General features: G+C 44.9%; 1 protein-coding gene and 1 long non-coding RNA gene across 11 annotated transcripts in view; one reads left to right on the forward strand and one right to left on the reverse strand.

The window, feature by feature from the left end:
- Nucleotides 1-23821, forward strand: part of PCBP3 (poly(rC) binding protein 3) — a 123508-nt gene that overhangs the window by 38616 nt on the left and 61071 nt on the right. For all 10 annotated transcript variants that reach the window (XM_077448151.1, XM_077448154.1, XM_077448155.1 and 7 more), the window contains exons 4-5: nucleotides 697-720; nucleotides 22566-22598. In XM_077448151.1, the coding sequence (XP_077304277.1) occupies nucleotides 697-720; nucleotides 22566-22598 (57 nt within the window). The remainder of the gene's footprint in view (nucleotides 1-696; nucleotides 721-22565; nucleotides 22599-23821) is intronic.
- LOC143924097 (uncharacterized) lies at nucleotides 633-12409 on the reverse strand. Its single transcript, XR_013261817.1, has 3 exons — nucleotides 12150-12409; nucleotides 1171-1652; nucleotides 633-768 (listed from the first exon to the last, which is right to left on the reverse strand). It is a non-coding gene; the product is annotated as an uncharacterized LOC143924097 (long non-coding RNA).

Genomic DNA, 23821 nt, shown 5'->3' on the forward strand with positions numbered 1-23821 from the left:
CAAGTCCCTTTATTTAGGCCATGTCATGTTTCACTCCAAGTTGCCACTGGATGACCATTTCCCATTTCAGATGGAATTGTTTGAATATCGTGTAAAGTTTTAAGGAGCTTAAGTCCCTGAGTTTGACTTGATATCAACCTATTACAAGCCCCTATACAGCAGCATATAGACTTAGAAATGAAGGGAAGAACTCTGGAACAGGCATACTACATGCAAACATGTTGACAAGTAACATACTGATAGGAGGAGGGAGCAGAGTGGGCAGAGAGATGACCTCATCAGTCTGTGGCTGCTCTTTCACTGCCAGGGCTTTCACACTGGAGCGGTGCGCTGGCAGGACATCAGAAAAAGTCCTGCCAGCAGCTTCTTTGGAGCCGTGAAGGAGCGATGTGTTTACCGCTCCTCCACCGCTGCTCCCCAGCACTATTGCGACGTATTGCGGCCGGTTTTAACTCTTTCTCGGCCGCTAGCAGCCAGAATGCGCTGCAAAACCAACAGTAAAACGCCGCTAAAAATAGTGGTGTTTTACCACCTACACTATGGGCGGCTTGGTATGAAAGCCGTCTAAGAACCAATTATTTTCATGCCATATTTTTATATTTTGAGATATCTTTATTATTGTATTGCAATTCATTTTCAACTATTTGAAATGTAACCATTAGAAAACCTGATAATAAATTGATATTTTTTTCACAGGAAGTTGGAAGCATAATTGGAAAGGTAAGATCTGATGTCCTTTGTTTTCATATATTCATAGAAGGTGATAACCTGTAAGAAAAAGTGTAACACTGAATACAAATAATGCCTTGAGGTACACCTATACCGAAAAAAAAAAAAAAAAACTTGTTAGGCGTCTGGTAAAGTAGCTAAGAAGTTCTTATATACTCCATAATCATTCTAGGTATGAGTACACACTATGTAAATGTAACTTGGAGCATAGCTACTTATACTGGATTTTGGTATAGACTTTGGATTTGATTTTCTAAAGGAAAAGAGGCTGTTCACGTTACAAGGAAGATTTATCTTTGCTTAGTGAATGAGGTGAAGCTCTGCTGACTTCTTTTGTCTAATCCAAAGAAGGCCTGGAACGGGATGCCCAGCATTTAAGAGGAGGGCCTACATGATTGGGTTTGCACTCTAGGCTGTAGCTAGGCAGGTTAAGAGGCCTACCTGATTAGACGGTAGCAGGGTGTGGTTGGGTTTGTTTTTAGGATGGGGTCATTAGTGGTCTAGTAAGAAGGGGGTGTTGACCGAGGGTCAGTCAGAGTTTGGACAGCCGAGGAGAACCCCCCCCTCCACACTTGTTACTGTTGAATGATGTTCCTTTTCTGTTGATTCTTTTCCTGTTGCCGTTTTGGTGGGCCATTGGACACGCTATTGGCGTGTGGGTATAGCAGAGTCATAGCAGGGATTTCAGGCTTTTGAAGGTGGGCATGGTCAAAATTGTCTTTGGAGAATGATGGGTTGGGCCCATCTTTGGTATGGGTACCTTCCCATAGATGTGACGTCGGCGATATCGGTATTGGGGCTTTATTGGGTGGTAAAGTGGTAACTAATTATTCCAGAGTCAATGTAATTGCGGCTGGGGGCCGTGGTAAGGAACTTGGTGCTTGATACAGTTGATTCGGTAGACCATGCTTGCCTTTAAATACCTGGATTTAAGAGAGTCAGTATTATACATTAGTGGGTAAAGGTTATCTATCACAGAATGTAATAAAATATATATTTGTGGTTTGTTAATAAAAAGGCTGCTATGCCCGTTTAAAATCCATTCTAAGGTGGTTGTGTCTTATTTATGTAAGGTGGATAAGGCAGGAAGTATGGTTTGGTCTTGGCAGCCAAAAATCAGCAATATATCAGTCATGTTAAAGCAAAATACATTTATTTTTAGTGATTGCTAAGTGAATTTATACCACATTAAATAAGCTAAGGGGTAATCTCTTTGCAAAGGGAATAGGTTATTTGCCTTTAGTAAATCAACCCATGTGACAGTGGGTACAGTAGGTCTCAGGTCTCAGTAAACACAATAGAAATGGTCTAAAGGGCCTAGAAGCACTTTCAAATATGAATTTTACATATAAACTCACTTTGCATGTTTTGGACAAATTCATATTAACCACTTCAATACTGGGCACTTAAACACCTTCCTGCCCAGACCAATTGTGAGCTTTCAGCGCTGTCACACTTTGAATGACAATTGCACGGTCATGCTACACTGTACCCAAATTACATTTTTACATTTTTTTCCCACAAATAGAGTTTTTTTTTGTTTCAGTTTCAAAACTTTGTAAATAAGTACGTTTTTCTCCTTCACTAATGGGCACTGATGGGGCTGCACTGACGGGCACTGATAAGGCGGCACTGATGGCCACCGATGAGGGGGCACCAATAAAGTGGCACTGATGAGGTGGCATTGATGGGCACTGATATGTGGCACTGATAGGCGGCACTGATGGGCACTGATAGGTGGCACTGATGGGTGACACAGATGGGCACTGATAAGTGGCCCAAATTGGCACTGATAGCTGGCACGGATTGGCATAGATAGGCGGCACGGATGAGCATGGATGGGCACTGATAGGTGGCACAAATGGGCACTGATAGGTGGCATGGATGGACACTGATAGGCGGCCTGGATGGGCACTGATAGGTGGCATTGTATTGTATTATATTGTACTGATGGATGCAATCAGTGCCAAACAATAATGCATGCCAATCAGTGATGCCCATTGTGGGCACTGCTTGGCATCCATTGTGGGTACTGATTGGCATCCATTGTGGGCACTGACTGGCATCCCCGGTGGTCTAGGGTGGCATACCTGGTGCTGGGCATCCCTGGTGGTCTGGTGGCATCCCTGGTGGTCTAGTGTGGGCATCCTGCGGGGGGGGGGGCTGCGCTGATAATCGATCAGCACAGACCCCCCTGTTAGAGGAGCAGCCGATCGGCTCTCCTCTACTCGCATCTGACAGACACGAGTGGGGAAAAGCCGATCACCAGCTCTTCCTATTTACACTGTGATTAGCCATGATTGGACACGGCTGATCACATTGTATAGAGTCTCCGTCAGAGACTCTTTACCAAGATCCTAGTTGTGGGGTGTCAGACTGACACCCCGCAACAATGATCGTCGCGATGCACGCAGTGGCTCAAAATCCTGAGGACGTCATATGACACCCGGTCAGGATTTTAACCACTATAGGGCGGGCAGCAAGTGGTTAAATGTCCCATGTATGTGGTGAATACATATCACAGTGCTGGAAATGACCTGGCAATGCCGGATTTCAACTCTGGTTGCTAGATCCTTACTAGATTGCTCACATCTCTAGAATTAACATTCCAGAGATGTAACCAAAATGCAGCATATATGCACCCTGCAATTACCATCTGTCAGATGAAGACTAGAAAGAGGGAGGCGAGGACTGGTAGGAGGCACTGTCTCTGCTACAAGAGGAGGAGGGACAGAGAGGAGATGGCGCTGCACATGCTACAAGAAGAGGAGCTTTGTCTGCTACAAGAGGAGGAGGGAGGGCGATGAGGTAGAGGACCTGTGCCTGTTACAGTAGGAGGAGGGAGGGCGAGGACATAGAGGAACTGTACCTGCTACAAAAGGAGGAGGAAAGGCGAGGAGATAGAGGAGCTGCGCCTGTTACAAGAAGAACAGCGAGGGAGAGGAGGACATGCTGTGCCTTCTACAAGACAAAGGAGGGAGGGAGAGAAGGAGGATCTCTGCCTCTTATAAGACAAAGGAGGGAGGGAGAGGAGGGGGAGGAGGAAAAGGAACTGTGCCTGCTACTATTTAGGATGCTTAAAACTGGGTGAGGAACTACCAAACTCTGTTTCCAAGGTGAGGATGCGGAAGACAGTTTCATGTCACAGGTCATACACCATGGCAAGACTGAGTACTACAACAAAACACAAGGTCATTATACCGCATCACCAAGGTCCCTGCCAGGCAAAGATTTCAAAGCAGACTGGGGTTTCAAGATGTGCTGTTCAAGCTCTTTTGGAGAAGCACAAATAAATGGTCAATGCTGATGACCGTAGAATCAGCGGTCAGTCAAGGAAACTTAATTGAGCAGATGAAAGACACATTGTGCTTTCTTCCTTTTCGACATTGGAAGTGCCATCAGTACAGATCTGGAGGAAACCAGTGGGACCCTTGTACACCCATCTACTGTCTGGAGAAGTCTGGCCAAATGTTATCTTTAGAGAAGAATTGCGGCCAAAAAAAACATACCTCTGATGTGGAGAAAGGGCTAAGTGACTCTGACTATGCATGGAAACAGAAACTGGGGTGCATAAAATGGCAGCAGGTGCTCTAGACTGATTATGTAAAAATTTTAAATATTTGGCTATAGTAGGAGGCAGTTTGTTCACCAAAGGGCTGGAGAGCGGTAAAATAATGAGTGTCTGCATGGTGGAGGTTCCTTACAAGTTTAAGGCTGCATTTCTGCAAATGCTATTGGAGATTTGGTGAGGATCAATGGTGTCCTCATTGCTGAGAAATACAGGTAGATACTTATCCATTATGTCATACCATCGGGGAGGCAGGTGATTGGCCTCAAATCTATTCTGCAGCAGGGCAACAACCCCAAATTTTACAGTTATCATATTATGCTGAACTATCTTCAGCATAAAGAAGAATAGGGAGTCCTGGAAGTGATAGTTTGGCGCCCATAGAGCCCTGATCTCCACATTATTGAGTCTGTCTGGGATTACATGAAGAGACAAAAGGATTTGAGGCAGCCTACATCCGCAGAAGATCCGTGATTCGTTTTCCAAGATGTTTGGAACAACCTACCTGTCAAGTTCATTCAAAAAATGTGTGCAAGTGTACCTAGAAGAATTTGTGCTGTTTTAAAGGCAAAAGGTGTTCACAGCAAATATTGATTAGATTTGAATTTGTCTTCTGTTAATTTACTTTCCATTTTGTTAATTGATCAAGAATAAACTATTAATACTTCTATTTCTGAAAGCATTCTTTATTTACAGTATTTTTTCATACCTGGCTAAAATGTTTGCACAGTAGTGTATGTTGTATGTATGTGTATGCAGTGTGTATGCGTGTTGCATGTATGTGTGTACAGTACTATGTACTGTATGTTGCATGTATGCTACATACAACTAACTTCTGCATTTTGTGCATTACTCACACCTGATCTCTACATTCTGTACATTACACATGTGACTCCACGCCAGATCCCTGCACTATGCACATTACATACTTCAGACTTCTGCACTCTGTATGCAGGCACACATTTTAAACTCCTCCCACTGATAGCACATTTTTGCCACACCCTCCTTATAGTCCTGCTGCAACCCCCTGCTCTGTCCCCATTCTCATCAATTCTGAATTTTAAAAGTTCCCAGGTATGCTGATTAACCACTTGCCATCCGTGCTTTAGCTAAAAGACGGCTACAGCGTGGACTTAATTTGCCCGGAGTGCGTCCATGGGTGTCCTCCCGTGCTTGAGCGGCCTGAGTGCCCTCTGCAGGGCATGTGTGTCACGCTCTGTGATCAGAGAGTCTATGAGACTCGCCTGATCACAGATCTGAGTAAGGGGTCATTCCCGACCCCTTACCACGTGATCAGCTGTCAGCCAATGACAGCTGATCATGGGACCTAAACAAAGCCGGTAATCGGCTATTTTTTCCCCTCATGCTGATAGCGTGTGGAGGAAAAAAAAAGCCAATGGCTGAGAGAGGGACATCGTCCCGATCGTGGAGAGGCTTCTGTGCCCACTAGTCTCACCTACCAGTGCCCACCAGCGCCACCTACCAGTGCCCACAGTGCCACCTATCAGTGCCCACAGTGCCACCCATCAGTGCCCACAATGTGTCATCACCAGTGCTGCCTATCAATATCACCTACCAGTGCCCATCAGTGCCACATACAAGCGCCCATCAGTGCCACCCACCAGTGCCACCCAGTGCCTTCTTATCAGTGGCCATCAGTGTCATCTTATCTGTGCCTAGCAGTGCCGTCTTATCAGTGGCCATCAGTGTCATCTTATCAATGCCTATCAGTGCCGTCTTATCAATGCCCATCAGTGCCGTCTTATCAATGCCCATCAGTGTCGTCTTATCTGTACCTATCAGTGTCGCCTTAACTGTGCCCATCAGTGCAGCCCATCTGTGCCCATCAGTGCAGCCTCATCAGCGAATATCAATGAAGGAGAAAAATTACCCGTTTGCAAAATTTTATAACAAACTATTAAACATGTTTTTTTTTCCAAAAAAAAGTTTGTCTTTTTTTGTTTGCTTAGCAAAAAATAAAAACCCCAGTGGTAATAAAATACAACCAAAAGAAAGCTCCATTTGTGTGAAAAAAATTATAAAAATTTAGTTTGAGTACAGTGTAGCATGACCACGCAATTGTAATTCAAAGTGTGACAGCACTGAAAGCTGAAAATTGGTCTGGTCAGGAGGGGGGGGGGGGGGGGGGGGGGGGGGCTTAAGTGCCCAGTAAGCAATTGGTCAATATCAATTGTACAGTGGTCATGTACACAGTCACCTTGAAGCTAGTTCTTTCAACTATGTATTGGCCCCTGGTAATAAATGGCCCTAGGTTTGAGTGGTATATATATGCAACAGGATGTGTTGTTGTATGGCCTGCCCCAGGAGGGTAAATTGTAAAAAAAATAATGGCATTTGTAGGAAAATTGTACAGTATTATTCTGAACTGTTTTTTTTATAGGCAAACATCAAAATCTGTAATGTTCACATTGCTGTTAGTCAGTTACAATGATAATGTCATATGAGCTAACATAGAGAATGCGTTCCGTGAACCTTTTAAAGCAGCAGATAAAAAAAAACTGTACTTCATAAAGAACATAGAAAGCAAGACATGTATGTGTATTATCATTAAAACCTCCATCCTGAGTATATGAAATTGTGCACGTACGCTTTCTGCAGCTACAGTGGGCAAATCTGCACATGTGCACTCAGCAGCACAGCATGCACTATGGCTTTTTAAAACTTTTACTGTTTTGTTACAGTTGCCTTTGTTAATACCAGTCTTCGCTTTATGCAGCGAAGACTGTTCCTACATGAGATGTAAAGGGTACAGCGCCACGCGACCGCGCAATTGGCAGTTAAATTAACGTAGTGCCGTATCGCAAAAAATTGCATGGTCATTAACTACCTTAATACAGTGCACTTACTTCCTGCCCAGACCAATTTTCAGCTTTCAGCGCTCTCACAGTTTGAAGGACAATTACTCAGTCTGGAGCACCAGGACAATGGAATTGCCCACACAATGACCCCATTTTGGAAAGCAAACACCACAAAGTATAATCTATGAGGCAGAATGAGGCTTTTGAATGGTTCATTTTTTTCCAGAAGTTTTTGGAAAATGTGGAAAAAAAATTAAAACGCATTTCTTTTACACAAAGTTGTTATAAGATATTTCTAAACCATAACATGTATATAGCAAAAATTACACCCCAAAATATATTCTGCTACTCTTCCCAAGTATGGCGATACCACATGTGTGAGACTTTTACACAGCCTGGCCACACACAGAGGCCCAACATTGAAGTTGTACCTTCAGGCGTTCTAGGAGCATAAATTACACATCTCATTTCATTCCTACCTATCACACTTTTGAAGGTCCTTGAGCACCAGCCCAGTGGAAATACCCATAAAATGACCCTGTCAGGTCACCTTGAGGCGAGGTGACAGATGCACACCGTAGGGATCAGGAGTGCACCGCAAGGTTGTGGACCCTACGGCTGACTGCTGCAGACGGGGGACAGATCCCACTGGAGTTAGAGCGTAAGATTCCCTGGGGCGCGGAGTCTAAAAGCCAGCAGGTGTTCACCAGCGCCTCTAGTGGTGAGGATGGACTTGGCTGCAACTGGCTCCAGGTCGCGACCCCCAGGGTCCCCCAGCTCACACCCACAGTAGGCAAGAGGAGGATAGGGATGGTGAGGGACAAAGTTAAGGTCGGGGCCACAAGCAGACAAGAATAGTCAGGACACGCCAAAAGGTCAGGATCACAGGCAAACAGGGATAGTCAAGGACACGCCAAAGTCGGTAACGGAAAACAGTAGAAGAGCACACGGCAGGAAACAGGAAGCTAACACACAAAGGTTGATCAGCAAGGCTGGCCTGCAGTGCACAGGTTAATATAGAGCTCTCTGATAGGAGCTAGGGTGGAGCCATGCCAGAGGATGGATACAAAAGCAGACAGGTGAGGGTCGGCTGGTCTCTAGATGAACACATGGGAACAGGTAAGCAGACAAACTATTGCATAACCATGACAGACCCCATTTTTGAAAGCAAACACCCCAACGTATATTCTATGAGGCATGGGCTGCAAATAGGTACTCGGGTACTCTGATGGGCTGGAGACAGGTACTCGGGTAACTTGATGAGCTGCAGACAGGTCCTCGGGTACTCTGATGGGCTGGTGACTGGTACTCGGTTACTCTTATGGGCTGTTGACAGGTACTTGGTTACTCTGATGGGCTGGTGACAGGTACTCGGGTACTCTGATGGGCTGGTGACAGGTACTTGGGTACTCTGATGGACTGATGACAGGTACTCGGGTACTCTGATGGCCTGGTGACAGGTACTCGGGTACGGTGATGGGCTGGTGACAGGTACTCGGTTACTCTGATGGCCTGGTGACAGGTACTCGGGTACTCTGATGGGCTGGTGACAGGTACTCGGTTACTCTGATGGCCTGGTGACAGGTACTCGTGTACTCTGATGAGCTGGTGACAGGTACTTGAGTACTCTGATGGGCTACAGATAGGTACTCTGATGGGTTGGTGACTGGTATTGGGCTACTCTGAAGGGTGGTGACAGGTACTGAGTACTCATATGGACTGTGGCAGGTACTCAGCTACTCGGATGGACTGTTAGAGGTACTCAGGTACTCATATGGACTGTGACAGGTACTCAGGTACTCACATGAACTGTGACAGGTACTCAGGTACTCAGATGGACTGTGACAGGTACTCGGGTACTCTTATGGACTGTGACAGGTACTCGAGTACTCTGATGGACTGTGACAGGTACTTGGGTACTCTGATGGACTGTGACAGGTACTCGGGTACTCTGATGGACTGTGACAGGTATTCATATGGACTGACAGGTATTGAGATGAACTGTGGCACGTATTTTGATGGGTGGTGACAGGTCCTCTTTATTCGGGGGGCAATCAGTGCGTGTTGGTGTACACTGTAAGCATTAACGAGATGTTACGGCAATCTCCTACTCACACATGATCGGTATGTGAGGAGGAGAACCCGGTAGCATCTCGTTACCGCAGTTTGTTGACATTTAGTGATCGGCTGTGAAAATGATCACAGCCGATCACGTGGTAAACAGCCGCCAGCCAATGGCTGTTTATCAGCATTGGCGACGAGCAGTGTTCCCGGGAACACGCCGCCACTGACGTGCACGTGCAGGGTGCTCGAGATCGCAAGCATGCGCTGTGCAAAGTGGGGCGGTACACCCTCTGATCGGCCTTGACTTCATCACGGCCGATCACGTAGTAAACAGCCATACCCAATGGCTGTCCACCCCCCCTCGGTGGCGCACGGTGTCTCTGTGACACGCCACCACCGAAGGAACAGGGATGCACGCACACGATTGCGCACATCCCCTGTTTAAATAGAGGGACATCATATGATGCCCTCCCAGAATGAGAGCCGCGCCCCTTGGCCGTCATAAGACAGCCGGCGGGCAGCTATTGGTTAAGGGGGTAAAACCTTCTGGGGCTGGAGTGGTAAACAAACATTTTTTATTTATAATTACTGTTTCTCCACTTTCTGGTCGAGAGAGGCACTGGTGATGTAAACAGGGCCCTACAGATGCATCCTAGCAAAGCTACATCACCAGTGCCTTCCCATTTAGATGATGTGCACTGCTACATGATCCAGAAGGTACAGTAAACCCAGAGATCCAGGAAGTAAAGGGAGATGGATTCATCTGCCCTTAGTGATAATGGCCACTGTGAGAAGAATGGGGAGGACATGAAAAATGAGGTATGCAAAGAATAAGAAGCATGCAGCTATCAATAAGTATCTGTAGATCTCCATTAATAAATGTTTCCAAAGGTATCATTGATGTCATTTTTAAGATAAGGGGGAAGTTCCTCTTTAACTAGTGTACATTTAATGCTGGGGCTTATAGTTGATAGCATAACACATTTCTTATTAAATATAGAATATTCTCGTGTCCGCTCAAATTATGGGTGTATAATAAATACAGCAGGAATACAATTTGGTTGTCTGATTGATCAACGCACCAGCATGGGATTGTACAACCCATACGTCCTCCCAACTACCCAAACACAAATTAATATAATAAATACATACATAAACACATGAACCAAATTGAGGGGAGAAAAAAATCACAACCCCTTTACTGGGTTTAGAAATTATAGTAATAACTTCACTTAATTTTAATTTAAAACTTTCAAACAACCTATGATATTGCAATATACCCACGCTATGGACACTATAATGATCTCTCTATGTGAGTCAAACCCAGGTGGTAAATACTGGGGCTGCTCCTGTAATGTAAATTTAGAGAAACCCTATTATGCCAACTTTAAAACTACAGCACTGCTGCTACTAGTAGTAGCAACGCTGTAGTTTTAAAGACTTACATACAACCAAATGACAAGGTCTACCAATAATACCAAGCTGCTTAGTTTTTAAGACTCAAGCTGGCCAAATGTAACCATACCAACCATACTGGTACAGACAGTCTCTATCCACAAAGTGGATGATATTTTCCCATAAAGTATATATACTATAGAAAAGAAAAGAAAAATAATAGATTAGAATAGAAAAGAATAGAATTGAATTGAATTGAATAGAAATAAAAACTAATAATAAAATAGAAAGAATATAATCATTTTCCAAAATTTGAATTTCAAATAGAATCCATTTGACTAGAATAAATTTGAATTCAAATAGAATAGAAAAGAATAGAACATAATATAATAAAAAATATAGGACTAGAATACAAAAAAAAAAAAACTGAATAGAAAGAATATAACCATCTTCCGAAGTTTGACTTTTGAATAGAATAAATTATAATAGAATAGAAAAGCATAGAATATAATAGAAAAGAATAGAATGGAAAATAAAAGAATAGAAAAGAACTGAATAGAAAAAAAACATAAAATAGAAAGAAAATAACCATCTTCCAAAATTAAAATTTCGAATAGAAGAAATTGGAATTCAAATGAAATTTGAATTGAAATTCAAAATTTCTGAATTTGGTCGAATTGAGTTCAGTTCTACCGAATTCAGAAAATTTGAATCAAATTTGGATACACAAAACAAATTTTGAAATTGAATTAAATAAATTTAACAAATTTAGTTACACAAATTTATGTAAATACGACTCAAAACAAAACAATTTTTTTTGTTCTGCACATGTCTAAATGCTGTTAGCTGCCTAAGGGGGAAAACATATAAAGGATAAAGGTCACAGAGATTGGACAGATGCTTTCCCTCCAAAACATAAATCACTAATTCACCGGTCAGCTAAATATCAACTCCGCTTGGTGATAGACCACAATCTGCCTGGTGACAGCACTTTTGCTCTGTAACTCCAAACTGCTTGGTACAGTAGTATCACAGGGCTTTCATCAAAACTTATCATGTGATCTAGCTGATGGGATACAATCAATGAATGACTAATAAATGAAAGAAAAAAGTATGGGATAGGGGCAACAATCCCATGGGCCACGTCCTTATGCTTTCCGTGGCCCTAATATATCATATCTAAACTTTAATAAATCAGGCCCACTAGATTCAGCTCACATTTCCTAGGTAATTTATTGACAAATGTGCTTTCGTGTTAATAGCTTGCTCTTATCTGTCTGGTAGAGGTTATGTAACGAAGATTAGCTATTACAGTTTGGTGCATTTTCAACCTATATGCAATGTTAATAAATAATATTTGCACAAGCTTTATTACTATATTACCTGTTTCCTACTTAACACAGCAAATGAAGATTTTCTTGGAAGATCTTTGTAGACACTATTTGTGCAAGACATACAACTCTTGTGCATAATTAAAGTGTTACTAAACCCAGGACCCTGCATTCACTATATCTGGTCTCCCACAGTGCACATAACATGGAAATGCAATTATTTTAGTAAATAAAAAAAAATACCTTTTCTCATCAACAGTATATAGCAGTCTTGTGATTCCTATCAGTTCCTGGTGAAGCTTGCAGGAGGTGTTTTCGTACTGCCTATGAGGTTGCAGGGCTTCTGCCCCTCTGTCTGGACATGTCTGGACAGTGCTGATTGGCCCTGTGCTGATCACATGTACTAGTACAAGAAAAAGAAAAAAAACTCTCTAGCAATACACACTAATTTGAGCATGTGCAGCTTGACTCCAAAGGTTCTGTTGTATCCAGATTTGTCCAGAGGGGCAGTGCAGGGAGCTTTTGCTGTATATGTATCATGTCTGTGGTCATGCTTACAGCAAGAATGTCATGTTCGTATTATGGTATATTTTATCTACACAATGAATTTACATTGGATTAACCTTATGTAATAATGCTGGATTATTGCTCTTTGGGGAGTTTGATTTACAACAAGCTTATACTTCAGGTTTATGCAATAGCTTTACAAGCAAGATTACAACCTCTACAAGCAGAAAAATGCTACCACGCCAAAAATAAGTTATAAAGTACAAAGGGTTTCACCTCCAAATAAGTGCAAATAAAGAAAGCACATTGCACTCTGAAATGTGATCTTGCAATCAAATTTATTGACCTGACTAACTGTAACAGTAACTAGCTTGTGGCATTTTTTTTTTCCCTTAAAGGATTACTAAACCTACAACAGTAAAATCAGTCTGTATATGCAGTAAAGCATGCTTGTTATACTCACTGTGGAACCAAAGGGGTTATATTACGTAAAAAGTCTGTTTGATCCTGTTTTCTCTGATCTTCCCCTTTTTCCACTCTGCACATGCTCAGTTTGGTGTAAAATTCTTAAAGAGCGCTTTTTTTCTTAAGAGGGTGCATGTGATCAGCACAGGGCCAATCAGCACTTTTCAGACAGAGGGTCAGGGGTCCTGCAGCCTCATAGGACAATCAGGGGAGAATGAAAACTCCTCCTAGAATCTTTACCAGCCACTGATAGAAGTCACAAGACTGCTCTAACTGCTGATGAGAAAAGGTAGTTAGCAGTTTATATTTACTAAAATAATTGCATTTCCATGTTCTGTGTACTGTAGGAGACCAGATATAGTGAATGCAGGGTCCTGGGTTTAGTAACACTTTAACTACTTCCCACCGGCCACTGCACATGGTCATGGTCCTTTCCTCTTTCTGAGTGGACATTCAGGAACATCCCTCAGAACGAGTGCTCGCAGCGCGGGCATGATCCTGTGATCAGAATGATCACAGGAGATCCAGCTGTGCAGAGATCGGGATATGGGCGTTGTGATTAGCCCTTCCGATCACCGGATGGCTGTGTCCAATCACAGCTGCTACAATGTAAACAGAGACATGTGTCTCTGTGACAGGTTTCCCCGCCGAGCTCAGCGAGTGCTTAGTGCCGGGGGGGGGGGATCTACAGATCTGTGACAGCTCTCTGTGTGAGGATGATTTTACACAGAGAGCTGTTCCAGATCACCCCACAAAGTACACCAAGCACCACTGATATACCCCTGACCCTATACACATTTCAGTGTCACAATAAAAAATCTGTCTGTCCCCCATCACTGCCAATAGGGATGAGCTTCGTGTTCGAGTTGAACATACGTTCGACTCGAACATCGGCTGTTCGCCCGTTCGGCGAATTCCGAACGTTATGGGCCGTTCGCGCCAAATTCGTGTGGCGCTTAGGGCCCACAATGCACTGCGCCATCGCAGTGCATTGCTGGCTCATGATTGGCCAAGCATGCACTGTGACCCCGCGTGCTTGGCCAATCACAGCGCCGGCAGCGAGGAGACCCATGATTGGCCACAGGCAGGATACCTGTGGCCAATCATAGTTCAGGCTGTGTAGTATACGCCCCACACTATATAAGGCCGCCAGCGCGGCGGCCTTGTGTAGTGTGTTGGCATCTGTAGGAGTTAGTGGGTGTTCTGTGTACCTTCAACACAGTATACACCGATCGTTATCGGCCGATTTTTCATTCTTGCTCTTCTGTAGTGGTTGTGTGCCCTGACAGCAATATCCACCGCTATATTCACCTATATAGTTAGCTATATTTCTCTTTTTTAATAGAGCTTGCAGTCAGTGGTAGGAGATTGTGCGTGCTGTCTGCGTGCTCTGAACCCAGTATGCACCGCTATATCCACCTATATAGCTAGCTATCTTGCTCATTTTAAATAGAGCTTGCAGTCAGTGGTAGGAGATTGTGCGTGCTGTCTGCGAGCTCTGAACCCAGTATACACCGCTATATCCATCTATATAGCTAGCTATCTTGCTCGTTTTAAATAGAGCTTGCAGTCAGTGGTAGGAGATTGTGCGTGCTGTCTGCGTGCTCTGAACCCAGTATACACCGCTATATCCACCTATATAGCTAGCTATCTTGCTCATTTTAAATAGAGCTTGCAGTCAGTGGTAGGAGATTGTGCGTGCTGTCTGCGTGCTCTGAACCCAGTATACACTGCTATATCCACCTATATAGCTAACTATCTTGCTCATTTTAAATAGAGCTTGCAGTCAGTGGTAGGAGATTGTGCGTGCTGTCTGCGTGCTCTGAACCCAGTATACACCGCTATATCCATCTATATAGCTAGCTATCTTGCTCGTTTTAAATAGAGCTTGCAGTCAGTGGTAGGAGATTGTGCGTGCTGTCTGCGTGCTCTGAACCCAGTATACACTGCTATATCCATCTATATAGCTAGCTATCTTGCTCGTTTTAAATAGAGCTTGCAGTCAGTGGTAGGAGATTGTGCGTGCTGTCTGCGTGCTCTGAACCCAGTATACACCGCTATATCCATCTATATAGCTAGCTATCTTGCTCGTTTTAAATAGAGCTTGCAGTCAGTGGTAGGAGATTGTGCGTGCTGTCTGCGTGCTCTGAACCCAGTATACACCGCTATATCCATCTATATAGCTAGCTTTCTTGCTCGTTTTAAATAGAGCTTGCAGTCAGTGGTAGGAGATTGTGCGTGCTGTCTGCGTGCTCTGAACCCAGTATACACTGCTATATCCACCTATATAGCTAGCTATCTTGCTCGTTTTAAATAGAGCTTGCAGTCAGTGGTAGGAGATTGTGCGTGCTGTCTGCGTGCTCTGAACCCAGTATACACCGCTATATCCACCTACATAGCTCTTCTCTATTTGAGCCATCTGCCATCTGCAGGCAACCCAATTGCTGGTTTTCCCAACTCCCTTCAGGCCATTACCATGTCTGGAAGGCCAGCAAGGAGAAGCAGACAGGCGGGAGCCGATAAAAGAGGGCAAGCAGGCTCTGTGTCTAGAGACAACAGTGCTGGTCGTGGACGCGGTGCATCGGCATCATCAGCACGTGGCCATGGGACACGCTTGTCCTTCTTTTCGGCAGCTGGACATGTTGAGCCGCAACATGCCAACAACTTGGTAGAGTGGATGACCAAGCCCTCTTCATCCTCCTCATCCTCTCTCACCCAGGCTCAGGGTACTAGCAAAGCAGCTGCCAACGCATCGTCTTCCCTCCTCTCAAAGTCATCATCAGTGACTCCTTCCCTAGACCCACCACGTCCTCCTGAGGAGTCTCCTGAACTCTTTGAGCACAGTGTTGGGTACATGCTCCAGGAGGATGCCCAGTGTTTTGTAGGCTCTGATGATGATACTCAGCTAGAGGAAGGCAGTAGCGTGAATGCAGAGAGAGGGGATGCTCAAGAAGGACAGCAATCTGGCAGTCATGTTCCACAAGCTGCAGCATACTGCCAGGTTTGCTCCAGTGATGAAGAGGGAGGAGATGATGAGGGCACTGACTCCACGTGGGTGCCTGGTAGGAGAGAGGAGGAGGAGGTGGAGGCACATGTCCAACGAGACAGGATGCCCTCTGGTGGCCAGCTTAGGGGCAGCACACCGACTGAATCACAACGCAGAGCTCCGCCTGTGCAGGGCGCTGCCTCTGCGCGTTACTCTAAAAGTTCTTTGGTGTGGGCCTTTTTTGAGACGAGTGCATCAGATCGCACCTCTGCTATTTGCAACATATGTCTCAAGCGTATCTCGGGTGGCCAAAACATCAGCCGCTTGGGCACCACATGCTTGACCAGACATATGTTGACCTGCCATGCAGCTCATTGGCAAGCGTGCCTCAAAGACCCACACCAAAGAACAAAGCGGACCTCTCCTTGCTCCTCATCAGCTGGGATCTCCAACCCCACTAGACCTTCAGTCCTCTCTGAAACCTGCTCTGAGAGGAATGAAGGTGTACAATTAGGTGTGTCACAGCCAAGTGCTTCCGGGCACTCTGCTAGCAGTACACCCACGTCTGATTATAGCAGGCAAATGTCCCTGCCCCAGCTACTGGACCGGCAAAATAAGTTCACTCCCAGCCATCCACATGCCCAGCGGTTGAATGCTAGCTTGGCTAAATTGCTAGCACTTCAACTGCTGCCTTTTCAGTTGGTAGACTCGGCCCTCTTCCGTGAGTTTGTACAATGTGCGGTTCCTCAGTGGCAGGTCCCCAAACGCCACTTTTTCTCACGGAAGGCGATTCCGGCTCTCTACCGGCATGTGGAAGGCAATGTCCCTGCCTCGCTGGACAGGGCGGTCAGCGGTAAGGTGCATATTACCACTGACTCCTGGTCCAGCAGGCATGGACAGGGACGTTACCTGTCTTTCACGGCCCATTGGGTCACTCTTCTGGCAGCTGGGAAGGATGCAGGACAAGGTGCAGTAGTGTTGGAGGTTGTTCCGCCACCACGCCTCCAAAATGCTACTATTGGTTGTGACACACCTCTCTCCTCCACCCCCTCCTCTTCTTCTTCCTCCATGGCCTCTTCCAGTGCTCTGTCCTCAGAACCAGCGGTGCTCCGTAGGCGTTCCAGGAGCTACGCAAGTACGCAGGCAAAACGATGCCATGCCGTGCTTGCGCTGGTTTGTTTGGGGGGACAGGAGCCACACTGGGGCGGATGTTTCATCAGCTCTGCAGGGGCAGGCCGAGAGGTGGTTGACGCCACGCCAGCTTAAGCCAGGAATGGTGGTTTGCGACAATGGCACCAAACTCCTCTCCGCCCTCCGACAGGGACAACTGACCCATGTGCCCTGTGTGGCTCACGTCCTTAACCTGGTGGTGCAGCAGTTCTTGGGCAGGTACCCGGGCTTACAGGATGTCCTGAAGCAGGCCAGGAAAGTCTGTGTGCATTTCTGCCGATCATTTAATGCCTGTGCTCGGCTGGCTGAGCTCCAAAAGGAGTTGAACCTGCCCAAGAACCGCCTTATATGTGACATGCCCACCAGGTGGAACTCAACATTGGCCATGCTGCAGCGGCTGCGCACGCAGCAAAGGGCCATCAATGAGTACCTGTGCGACTACGGCACCAGGACAGGGTCAGGGGAGCTCAGTTTTTTCTCACCACGCCAGTGGGGCATGATCAGGGATGCATGCACTGTCCTGTCACCATTTGAGGAGGCCACAAGGATGGTGAGCAGTGACAGTGCATGCATCAGTGACACTGTACCTCTTGTCCACCTCTTGGAGTATACGCTGTGTGGAATAATGGACAGGGCACTTGAGGCAGAACAGAGGCAGGAAGAGGAGGACTTCCTTTCCTCTCAAGGCCCCCTTTATCCAGACAGTGTTCCTGCTGTGCCACCTATCACACAGGAAGAGGATGAGGAGGAGGAGGAGGATGATTGTGTCAGCATGGTGGTGGAGGCTGGCACTCAGCATCAGCAGCAGTCTTGTAGGGAGGATTTACAGTCCCAAGAAACCCGTGGACTTGTACGTGGCTGGGAGGAGATAGCTGCGGATCATGTTGTCCTTAGTGACCCAGAGGACTCCGGACCGAATGCCTCAGCTAACCTACGCTGCATGGCCTCCCTGATCCTGCAAAGCCTGCGGAAGGATCCTTGTATTCTTCAAATCAAGGAGAGGGACCATTACTGGCTGGCCACTCTCCTTGATCCATGGTACAAGGGTAAGGTTGCCGACCTTATCTTGCCGTCGCAGAGGGAGCAGAGGATGAGACATCTCCGGGAGGCCTTGCAGAAAGGTCTGTGCAACGCGTTCCCAGAGACTGGGAGGTTACAAACTCCTGGTCCTGGACAACGTGTTGCTGAGGCATCGGTCAGAAGGAGCGGTGGAGAAGGTGGCCGTCTGACCGATGCTTTCAGACAATTTTTTAGTCCGCAGCCCCAAGGTATGATCAGTTCCAGCTACCATCTCCAGCGTCTGATTTACATGGTGCAGGAATACCTAGGGGCAAGGTCAGACTTGGACACCTTTCCCACCGAAAATCCTCTGGCTTACTGGGTCTTGAGGATGGATCACTGGCCAGAGCTTGCACAGTATGCAATTGAGCTACTGGCCTGTCCTGCATCCAGCGTTCTTTCGGAACGCACCTTCAGTGCTGCTGGTGGCTTTGTTACCGATCACAGGGTGCGCCTGTCCACCGAATCAGTTAATCGACGGACCTTCATCAAGATGAATCAGTCTTGGATCACCCACAGCTACCAAGCACCTGAAGCTGATGTAACCGAATCATTTTTTTTGAAATATCACATCCCTTCAAGACTGCCTATGCTGATGCTGAGTGACTGTCCTGTTATGTTGATTGTCTATCCTCTTCCTCCTCCGCTGATATGTTAGAAGAACATTTTTCGTTCTGGGTGATGCCATCAGCCCAATTTTTCTGCCCCTGTTTAACAGGGGCGTTTAATTACAATTTTGGATGCAATGCTTTGCAGCAGGGCTAATTCCTGCACTAAAACTAGAGTATATGGTAGAGGTTGCAGTGTCGTGGCACCAGCACCAGTGCCTAAGGCCCAATTTTTCTGCCCCTGTTTAACAGGGGCGTTTAATTACAATTTTTGATGCAATGCTTTGCAGCAGGGCTAATTCCTGCACTAAAACTAGAGTATATGGGAGAGGTTGCAGTGTCGTGGCACCAGCACCAGTGCCTAAGGCCCAGTTTTTCTGCCCCTGTTTAACAGAGGCGTTTAATTACAATTTTTGATGCAATGCTTTGCGGCAGGGCTAATTCCTGCACTAAAACTAGAGTATATGGGAGAGGTTGCAGTGTCGTGGCACCAGCAGCAGTTCCTAAGGCCCAATTTTTCTGCCCCTGTTTAACAGGGGCATTTAATTACAATTTTTGATGCAATGCTTTGCAGCAGGGCTAATTCCTGCACTAAAACTAGAGTATATGGGAGAGGTTGCAGTGTCGTGGCACCAGCACCAGTGCCTAAGGCCCAATTTTTCTGCCCCTGTTTAACAGGGACATGTAATTACAATTCTTGATATAATATTTCACAGGAGGGCCCGTTCCTGTGGCCACCCAGAGTAACTGTGAGGACTTATAGTGTTGTGGCACCAGCACCACAACCACCAAAGGTCAATTTTTCTACCACTGTTCAACAATGGCATGTAATTACAATTCTTGATATAATCGTTCACAGCAGGGCACTCCAGCGCCCACCAAGAGTCACTTTGAGGGCTTACAATGTTGTGACAAAACCAACACCTTGTTCCGCCATTTCTGCAGAGCATATAGGGCAGGCCCCTACTTTCAAACATCCAACTTACAAACATCTCCTAAAAAAACGGACGGCAAAACAAATTATACAGGGGTGATAACCCTTCCCTATGTTTTCCAAAAAGCTTAAAAATAGTTTTTTTGACTGGAGCTACACTTTAAAAATTTACCGGTTGAAAATTACAAATAGATTCAACTTAACACAACAAATCTACACAGTCCCTGTCTTGTTTGCATTGCCTGTATACTGCTGTTCTGAGTATATAGGGCCTGGGGGCCACACGTATTTCATTTTTTTTAATATGGGTACGGGGTTCCCCTAAATATCCATACAAGACCCAAAGGGGCTGGTAATGGGCAGGGAGGGCTACCCATGCCATTTTTCTCAATGGTTTTCAACCATATTGCAGGAACCAGATATAACATTAAAACCACAAGTTTGAAATGACGTTATTTCCGTTAAATGTCATTTCAGGGACTGTTCTAAACAGGGGAAACACGTGGCACTTCACAGGCATACTATAGACACCCCCCAGGCACGATATTTAAAGGAATATTTACTTTTTTTTCACTTTAATCGTCATTAAAATCAGTGCTCCCGCCAAAACGGACGTTTTTAAAACTTTTCTTTGCATTGACCCATGTCCCCTGGGGTAGGAGCCAGGTCCCCAAACCCTTTTTAGGACAGTATCTTGCATATTAGCCGTTAAAATTAGCACTTTTAATTTTGAACGTTCGAGTCCCATAGACTTCAATGGGGTTCTAACGTTCGTACGAATTTGGGGTCCGTTCGAAAGTTCTGGTGCGAACCGAATCGGGGGGTGTTCGGCTCATCCCTAACTGCCAACACCAAATAAACACTGATTTGGATTTTTTTTTACTAAAGAAATGTAGCAGCTTAATTTTTGGTCAAAATTTATCAAGAGTAATTACTTATATGCAACATTTTATAACAGAAACTAAGAAAAAAGCATTTTTTTTAAATCTTCGTTTTTTTGGGGGTTTTTTTGTAACGTAAAAAATAAAAACCCCAGTGGTGATTACACACCACCAAAAAAAAAGCTCTACTTGTGTGAAAAAAACTATCAAAATTTCATTTGGGTACAGTGTTACATGACAACACAATTATCATTCAAAGTGTGACAGCGCTGAAAGCTGAAAATTGGTCTGGGAAGGAAGGGGGTGATGCATTAAGGTTAAAAAAAACTTTTGTGTTTAGAACTACTGTTCACTATATCTCAACACCACAAACCTAAAACACTATTGAATTCATTTTTATTATTCAAAACAAACCCACCCATCCATGTCTTCATGCTTTATTTTGTGGAGAAATCCCTGTAGACTTTCTAGCCGTGGCCATCTTGAATATGAGGAAATGATTCAATTAGCATTTAATTCCTGGAATCCATCTGCTCTTAACTCAGGCGTACATGAAGGAGGGTATGCTTAGCTGAGAAAGCCCTTCCTCACCTCATGCTCATTAAGACTTCTGGGCAGTAGCAGCCCATCCATTAGGGGCGCCCGGGCGCTGCCCCCCTATCCACGTGTCCAGCCCACTAAACTACATGCAGAACGGTGGACGCATTGATTCCAATGGGGGATTTTTTTTTTGAAGCACGTGATTAGAGAGAGAGGCTCTAATAGGCTTCAAAAAAGGGTGGGCTTTTCGGCGCAGAGCACTGCGCCCTGAGCCCACCCAGTTGTGTGATAATAGCGAATGAATATTCGCTATTGTCACACTGATTCTCCTTCCAGCCAATCATGAAGCGGGTCCTGAGACCTGTTACCCGATTGGCTGAAAGGACAGGCAATCCTACTGGCCACCTAGGTGGAGGGAGGAGGAGACACATGGCCGCATTATGGAGATGCATGAGAAGCCGCCACTTGTCCCCCGGAGGGAAGCGCTTACCCAGGGTAAGTGCGGGGCCGACCAACTGACCAGAGGGGAATCTCAGCCCCTCCTGCTGTAGTCCTTAGATCGGGGAAGGAGAGCAGCGAGAGGTCACCTGACCACACAGATTATTCAGCTAGAAAAAAAGTACAGAAGTACTTTGAAAATCTTTGCCACACTTACTGAAAAATATTGGCAATGTATTTGCTTGCTGTTGTTGAGAGCAGTGAGAGAACACATTGTTTACCAGCCAGGGCCGTTGTTAATATTCATTAGACCCATTTGGACAAGCATTTTTTTGGGCCCTCCCAAATCCACTTGTCAACTATTTTCAGGCAGTTAAGGCTCAAGGGGCAGCTGCTTTGACCCCACAACAATGACTGGGCCTGGGGCAGCTTCCCTTTTTGACCTGCCTTAAAGACAGCCCTGATACCAGTGGTCCCCAAACTTCCCTTTGATGGCCTGTATATGGCCTCTGGGGTGCTATTCCTTTCACTGACACCAAAGATGAGACATTATTTCTTCCTATTTTTTTCCACTGACTCAATGGAGCTCAATTCCACCCACTGACAATGACAATGGAGCACAATTCCCTAAAACATTGGCCACAATTGCTTCCACTGTCGCCACTGATGAAGCACCTTTCCTCCAACTTACACCAATGATGGGGCACTATTCCTCCCATGGACAACAATGCTGAGCTGCTAGTTCTTCCATCCATACAAATGATGGAACACACTTTCTCCCACTAACAACAACAATGGGGCATTATTCCTCTGAGTGAAGGCAATGGTAGAAAACTATCCTCCTTATACTGATACTGATTAGGCATTACTCCATCCACTCACACCAATGATAGTGCACTGTTTCTATCACTGACACCGATGGTAGGGTATTCCTCTTCCCACTTAAACACAGACGTTGTGGATTCTTATACATCATATCGCCACCTAGTGGTAAAAAATAAAAATTCTGCAAAGAAGGATGTTTAACCTGAATAACATTATAGAATTAACTATCCTATTTTGTTTTTTTAGAAAGGAGAAACTGTGAAGAAAATGAGGGAAGAGGTAAGTAACACCGTAACTGATTTTTTTTTTTTTTAAACTTATCACATGCCTGCATCATTTATTAGCATGGGTTTTCTTTAAAGTAGTATTAAACCCCAAACCAAAAATGTAATATATTGCAGCTTACCAATCATTAGATGTGATAGCTGCATTCGTTTTATTTTTTTTAGGCTTTTCCCCTATGTTTTCAACTGATGATCTGGCCAGTAGCACACCTCCTTTTAAAGGGCAAATGTACACTGCAGCTCAAAAAAAAGTAGCTTTTTACAGGTTTTTGAACTTTTATTTCTGCTTATAAAAGCTTGAAGAAGCTTGTTCTTTTTTTGTGCTCTTTCTCTTTTTTTTTATTGAGCTTTTTTAATTATTATACAGGATTTATATAGCGCCGGCAGTTTACGCAGTGCTTTACAACTGAAGCGTAATGTCTACCCCAATGTTGTAAAGCGCTGCGTAAATTGTCGGCGCTATATAAATCCTGTATAATAATAATAATAAAGAGTAGACAGTACAAATACAGTACACTTTAGTAGTAGGAATCAGAGGGCCTTGCTCGTTAGAGCTTACAATCTAAGAGCTCTTTCAAGCTTTTTTGAGCATAAGCATTTTTTCCCTACAAACTCTCCTAGACAGTATTTTCTTAACCATTTTATAAATAAATAAAAAATCTGGAACAAAAGTTTCTCCATGTTTTCTTGCACTTATATTTTTTGAGCTCTATTGAGCTCCTTGGGGCACTAGCTCCTCTCAAAAACTTGAATTTGATGTTTTTTTTTCTGCCTATAGGAGCATATGCCTGAAAGTGCCTGAAAAGTCATAGTGTGCATGGACACATTGGCTAACATAGAGGGGAGTTTCTAAGCAGAGAAAAATAAGAGCTCAAACCAGCTCAAAAGCCTGTAGGAGCGGCTTCTTTGAGCTCCTTTGAACTGCAGTGTGCCTGAGCCCTTAGTGTCCACCAACTCTGGATGAGCACAGGAGCACAGCAGACAGCAGCATTGTTAATACACTTATGCCCCGTACACACGGACGGATTTTCCGACAGAAAATGTTCGATGGGAGCTTTTTGTCGGAAATTCCGACCGTGTGTAGACTTCATCGGACAGTTTCCATCGGAATTTCCATCACACAAAAATTGAGATATGGATCTCAAATTTTCCAACAACAAAATCCATTGTGGGAAATTCCCATCGTATGTACACAATTCCGCACAAAGTTCCACGCAT

The sequence above is a fragment of the Lithobates pipiens genome, unplaced genomic scaffold, assembly GCF_037356315.1.
Source record: "Lithobates pipiens isolate NorthernLeopardFrog02 unplaced genomic scaffold, aLitPip1_a1.2 Scaffold_22, whole genome shotgun sequence".
Taxonomy (NCBI): domain Eukaryota; kingdom Metazoa; phylum Chordata; class Amphibia; order Anura; family Ranidae; genus Lithobates; species Lithobates pipiens.